General features: G+C 44.9%; 1 protein-coding gene across 4 annotated transcripts in view; it reads right to left on the reverse strand.

The window, feature by feature from the left end:
* IFT46 (intraflagellar transport 46) overlaps positions 1-3209 on the reverse strand; it is a 22734-nt gene extending 19525 nt beyond the window's left edge. For 2 of the 4 annotated variants that reach the window (XM_006152279.3, XM_006152276.3), the window contains exons 1-3: positions 3067-3209; positions 2500-2654; positions 2273-2369 (exon numbers count right to left, since the gene is read on the reverse strand). In XM_006152279.3, coding sequence (XP_006152341.1) covers positions 2273-2369; positions 2500-2505 — 103 coding nt within the window. In that variant the 5' untranslated portion in view covers positions 2506-2654; positions 3067-3209. Of the gene's footprint in view, positions 1-2272; positions 2370-2468; positions 2655-3066 lie in introns of all 4 variants that reach the window. The other 2 variants (XM_014589255.2, XM_006152278.3) reach the window with 2 other exon arrangements.
* Positions 3210-6750: the final 3541 nt, after the last annotated feature.

Raw genomic sequence — 6750 nt, forward strand, 5'->3', positions numbered from 1 at the left:
AAGAATGGAAGGAAGGAAGGAAGGAAGGAAGGAAGGAAGGAAGGAAGGAAGAAAGAAAGAAAGAAAGAAAGAAAGAAAGAAAGAAAGAAAGAAAGAAAGAAAGAAAAAGAAAAGAAAAGAAAAGTAATTCTCACATGCTACAACACAGATCACCCCTAAAAACATGCTAAGTGAAAGGAGTCAGCCAGAAAAGGACAAACCAGGCCAGCAAGTGGCGTGGTGGTTAAGGTGCTGAATTTCACATGGCTGACTATGGTTTAAGTCCTGGACCCAGCAGCTTAAAATCATGCCAGGCATGTGTGCATGCACGCCCAAAATCCCAAGAGAATGGAGGAAAGGTGATTGCAGCATGGCACCCACCCTGGGGAGTGATTTTCCACTTTCCCTTTTTCTTTCTCTCTGTCTCTGGCAAATGTACATGTCTTATAGCAAAACTAAAAAAAATAAAATAAAAAGGAGGACTCCTCCTCACCATTATTCTCCTAACAGCAAACAATTTGCCTCCATTGATGCGCTCAACACATTTGTAATTATGTTTGTTTATTCATTTGTCATCTGTTTCCTATGATTACAAGCATCAGGACAGAAATACAATGTGCTTTTGTCTAACACTATGTCCTCAGTACCAGGCATAAGACTGGCACATACCGGGCATTTGAAAATCTTTAATAAATGACTGGTGTCAAGTCCTCTAAAAATACTATATTGAGGGGACAGCAGGTACCACGGTGATTAGGGTACTGGACTCCCACATGGTTGACAATGGTTTGAGTCCTGGACATGGTGGCACTTACCCTCTCTGTCTGTCTCTCTCTCTAGTCAAATTTATACATACACACACACATACACACACACACACACACACACACACACCATTATGCCATCAACTGGTCCCCTCCCTATTAGCAAATCATTAAAAACAAAAGCAAGGGACCAGCCGATGGCATAATGGTGTGCTGGTTACATCACTAGACACGCATGTAGTGAACCCTGGTTCAAGTTCCAGACCTAGTGACTTAAAACTCACACTGGGCACGTTTGCATGCATGCCCAAATCCCTGAGAGGAGAATGGAAGAGAAGGGATTATGGCATGGCCATCCCACCCAGGAGTGATTGTTTCATTGTTTGCTTTCTGTCTCTCTCTGTCTCTCTGGCAAAGCACACATGCCCTATAGCAAAAAATCTCTCTTAAAAAAAAAAAAAAAAAAGAACAAGAAGAAAATAAAATAAAAAGGAGGACTCCTCCTCACCATTATTCTCCTAACAGCAAACAATTTGCCTCCATTGATGCGCTCAACACATTTGTAATTATGTTTGTTTATTCATTTGTCATCTGTTTCCTATGATTACAAGCATCAGGACAGAAATACAATGTGCTTTTGTCTAACACTATGTCCTCAGTACCAGGCATAAGACTGGCACATACCGGGCATTTGAAAATCTTTAATAAATGACTGGTGTCAAGTCCTCTAAAAATACTATATTGAGGGGACAGCAGGTACCACGGTGATTAGGGTACTGGACTCCCACATGGTTGACAATGGTTTGAGTCCTGGACATGGTGGCACTTACCCTCTCTGTCTGTCTCTCTCTCTAGTCAAATTTATACATACACACACACATACACACACACACACACACACACACACACCATTATGCCATCAACTGGTCCCCTCCCTATTAGCAAATCATTAAAAACAAAAGCAAGGGACCAGCCGATGGCATAATGGTGTGCTGGTTACATCACTAGACACGCATGTAGTGAACCCTGGTTCAAGTTCCAGACCTAGTGACTTAAAACTCACACTGGGCACGTTTGCATGCATGCCCAAATCCCTGAGAGGAGAATGGAAGAGAAGGGATTATGGCATGGCCATCCCACCCAGGAGTGATTGTTTCATTGTTTGCTTTCTGTCTCTCTCTGTCTCTCTGGCAAAGCACACATGCCCTATAGCAAAAAATCTCTCTTAAAAAAAAAAAAAAAAAAGAACAAGAAGAAAAGCCATGAATCTCTGGCAGACTCTGAGCAGAGGAGCAACATGAAGTAAACTGTGACATGATAGGGTTGGAGGAAGATTCTGTAATCTAGAAGACTGGTTTTTCCCCTCTGAACTAGTTAGAACACAGAAACAATACCAACTGAAGTATCAGTAATTTTCTCTCATACTCAACTTTTGCTATTATAAAAAGGAAGTCCTGAAGACAAACATAAATCCATCCAGTTCTCTGGCTTGAGTACCATCTTCTCTTCTTTCCTCATTCCCCTCTTACCTTGGTGTCTTGAGGCTGGAGTATAAATACTTGCAACCTCTTCAGAGTCATTAATTTCTAGCCGCTCATCATAAGTCTGGTTTTCCACAATCTTGGTCTAAGCAGAAGGAGACATGATTACATAGCTCATATCATGGGACAGTAAGCATTCTGCCAGGAGGTGCATTCCAGACCAGCACTGGCTCCTCATCCTTACCCAAGACACTAGGTTTGCATAAAATCTTTACCCCCATCCAAACTTTCCTTAAGGCTTCTTGGCCCCAGGTCAAGCAGTTAGGTCACTCTGCGGCAGCCCTTATGTAGGAACTGCTGGCAGGCTGGCTGAGGACCGAGGGACTCGTGCAGGGAAACGACAGCCAACTTCTGCAGCAGCTCCCCAAAGCTGTAAGATACACGCGCAAGGGCAGAACAGATTCGTGTGTATACAGATGGCTCTCTCCTCGGGTTCGGTCGGTTTTCCCAAGGCTATTGGGGTTTCTCGGGGGAGATGAGAAAGGCTCGAGGCTCTAGAAAGAATTCTATCTCTGGGGTCAGCTCAGGGGCGAAGGGGGTGTTCCCTGAAGAGAGGGTAACTTCTGATTCTCTGTCCCATCCAGTAATCCTGACAGCGTTACCCTTGTCTCCACCCTTGTCTTGCAGATCGGATCCCACTTAAATTTCTTGGGGAGTAAAAGAAGCAGGATGGCTGTCGGACTTGGGGAGAGGTAACGGGGAGCCCGGGAAGAGAGTCCTCTCAAATTCCTCTTGGGAGGGAGGAAGGCAGTCTCCTTTCTGCTGGGGTGGGTACGAATTACCTGTAGCCCCTCTGAATCCGTCTCCTCTATATGGAAAGAACCCCAGCCTAGGGCGGGGGTCTCCAAACCCAGGCCAGGCCACTTTAGGGAGTCTACCTCGAGGAAATAGCCTGCTGCGGGTCGCTAGGCAATAAAAATAAATAAATAAAAACAAAGATCGCGAGATTAACTCGCTCTCGCGAGATTTCGCCCGCCGGCTACACCTCTTCCAGTGGAGTCTCTCTATGCACAGGAAGGAGATCAAGGCGACCTGGTAAAGCCTCTCTGGGCACCCGCGTCGCCTGTTTGTCTATGGTTTCAGTGACTGCGTCTGTTGCAGCATCTAGCGGCCGTAGGAAGCTAAGTGGGCTGATAGACTTTGGTTCCTATGGCCTTGGCCCTCCAGTCTGGAGAGCTCTGCCTTTCTCTCCAGGACAAGGGTCTTTGCACTATCCTCCTACATCAGTCTAATAGGGATTTCGACGCGCTCTCCAGGAATATTCCACAAAGCTTTGAACGCTTTTTTCTTTTTTCTTTTTTTTTTTTTGGAGAGGTTTTTGCTATAGGGCACGGGCGCTCTCCAGAGAGACAGAGAGACAGAAAGCGAGAAATCACCCCCCCCCCGCGCCCCCAGGGGTGGGATGGCCACGCTGCAATACCTTCTTCTCCATTCTCCTCTCGGGATCTTGGGCACGCATGCACACGCGCCCGGGGTGAGTTTAAGCCACCGGGTCTGAGACTCGAACCACAGTTGACTAAATGGGAGTTCACCGACATAGCCATTACGCTAACTGCTGGTCCCATTTGAACGCTTTTTTATAGTATTTACATTACATTATAGTCCCTCCTATCCCCAGAGTCCATTGCATGGGATATACACTACAAATTATTCCATGTTTATCTGAGATTCAGATTTAAGTGTCCTGTATTTATTTATTTTGTAAAAAAAAAACGCGTGAGTTCACCAGAGAGAGAGAAAACACTTCTCGGGGAGGATGACCACTGCACAACGTTTTCAACTCCATTTTTTTAAGAACTATTTTATTTAACTTTCTTTGTTTCTTTCTTACTTTCTTTCTCTTTCTTTCTCTCTTTCCATTTGACCAGAGAGGGACAGAGAGAGAGACAGAGAAAGCAAGAAAGCAAGCCGCCAGGTCCAGGACTCTAACTACAGTTGGCCATGTGAGAGTCCAGCACCCTTAACCACCACACCACCACACCCTTAACCACCACACCTCCTCAACTCCATTCTCTGATTTTAGGTACCAGAGTGTTTCTCAAACCATGCCATAGGGCATATAGGATCCAATTGTCTTACCCGCCAAGCCACCAGTTGGTTCATGTGCCCTGTGTTTTCATTTGGTAAAGAAGACAGTGACACACCAGGCATGTGTGTCCAAAATCCTGAGAGGAGCATGGAAAAGAACTGCTGCACGGGGTGATTTCCCCCTTTCCCAATCTCTCTCTGTCCTTCTACAAGTGCACACACCCTATAGCAAACAAACAACAACAACAAAAAGAAGACAGTGAGCTTCGTTAAGGCAAGGTCTGTGTCTTACTAATTTTTTTTAAAGGTTTTTGCCATAAGGCATGTGTGCTCATGGGAGAGAGACAATGAGAGAAGAAGTGAAAAATCATGGGGGTGGAGGTAATGGCCATCCTGTAATCCTTTCTCTTAGAATTTTGGGCACTGCCTAGATTTCTTTTCTTTTCTCTTTTTTTTTTTTTTTTTTTTTTTTTTTTTTGGGGGTTTTTTTTTTAGGCCCCGTGCACTCACCAGAAAGACACAGACAGAGAGACCGAAAGTGAGAAATCACCCCCCAGGGGAGATGGCCATGCCGTGATCTCTTCTTCTCCATTCTACTCTCGGGCATGCACACACACACACCTGGTATGAGTTTAAGCTACCAGGTCAAAGACTCGAACTGCGGTCGACCACATGGGAGTCTAACAACATAGCCACTATGCCAACTGCTGGTCCCTCATTTTCCCTCTTTCTATCTCTCTGGCAAGCACATGTACCCTAAGGCAGATAAATAAATAAATAAAAGATAATCCATGTGAGGAAGCTGGAGTAATACCTGGTACACTGTACATTAATAAACATTAAGGAATATATAAGAAATATAGAGAGGCAGTGTATTATAACAGGAAAAGCTGAGTTTGAATCCTGACTATATCATTTACTGGCTGCAAGTGCCTATGTTCTTTGATGCTCAATGTCTTTATCTGGATTGTTGTTGAGCAGGAAGTCCCCAACCCTGTTAGGAACCAGGCTATACAGAATGAAGTAAGCAGTTGGTGAGTGAAGTTTCAGCTATATTTGTAGTTGCTCTGCATCCCTCACATTATTACCTGAGCTTTGCCCATCAGATCAATGGGGGCCTTAGATTTTCATAGGAGCACGAACTCTATTTATAAACTACATATGTGAGGGATCTAGGTTGCATGCTGCTTATGACAATCTAATGCCAAATGATCTGCGATGGAGCTGCAGAGGTGATGCTAGCACTGAGAAATGGCTGGAAATACTACATTAATGGTAAGTTGTATAATTTTTCCCCTTATATATCACAGTGTAATAATTACAGAAATATAGTGCACAATAAATGTAATGTGCTTGAATCATCCTCAAACCATCCCTCCCACCCTCTGGTCTATGGGAAAGTTGTTTTCCATGCAATTGATCCATGGTGCCAAAAATGTTGGTGACCCCATTGTAGAGCAGTAGAGATAATGGGTACCTAACACAAAATAAGCACTCAATTCAAAAGTGCTGTTTTTTGTTTTTGTTTGTTTTTTAATTTGCTATAAGGCATGTATAGTCTCCAGAGAGATAGAGCAAGGGAAAGTGAGAATGCACCCCCCCCCCAAGAAGGATTTCTCTTTCATTCTCCTCTCTGGATTCTGAGTATGGTCGCACATGTGCCTAGTATGTACTTCAAGCTGCCAAGTCTAGGACTTGAACTCCTTCCATGTGAGATCCAGCCACCTTAACTGGGATGCTACCTAGCTGGCCAGAAGTGGTATCTTACAGTGGTTTAAATCTGCATTTTATAAATGACCAAGGATATTAACTTAAATTTAAAAAGTGTCTCCATATATCACAATCCTTCTGCCTCAGCCTCTCAAGCAGCTGGGACCACAGACGCTTACCACCATGCCTGCCTGTTTCAGATAGTCTCACCTTTTTGTTCAGGCCAGCCTCAAGCTCATAATCCTCCTGAGTGGCTGGGACTTTAGGCCCATGCCCCTGTGCCCAGACTTAAGACTGGACTGGGCATTGAACCTGGGGCTCCCTCTTAGCAGTCTGTGCCACCACAGCTGGGCCTCAAACTTTTTTTATGTGTTTATCTGCCATTTGTTTCACTTCTCTGGGGAAGCGTCTATTCAAATCCTTTGTCCATATTTAAATGGGAATATTTGTCTATTATTATTGAATTACAAGAGTTCTCTATGTGTCCTGGATACTAGTCCCTTATGTACAGGGGTCATTTTATATATTAAATGACCTATTGGCTGTGAGGGTGGCTTTATAACCCTGAGAGATGACGCAAAATAAGCGAACGCGGCGATTAAGAGCAAACGGGGAGAGGTGAGCGGTCCCACGCAGGACGCGAGCCCCCCGCCCGCCCAGCACGGCGCCTAGGCGGCCACAGCGGAGTACCCGCGACGCCCCCGCCCCCACGGCCCCGCCCGCCCACC

The sequence above is a fragment of the Tupaia chinensis genome, unplaced genomic scaffold (genome assembly GCF_000334495.1).
Source record: "Tupaia chinensis unplaced genomic scaffold, TupChi_1.0 Scaffold000348_1, whole genome shotgun sequence".
Lineage (NCBI taxonomy): Eukaryota > Metazoa > Chordata > Mammalia > Scandentia > Tupaiidae > Tupaia > Tupaia belangeri.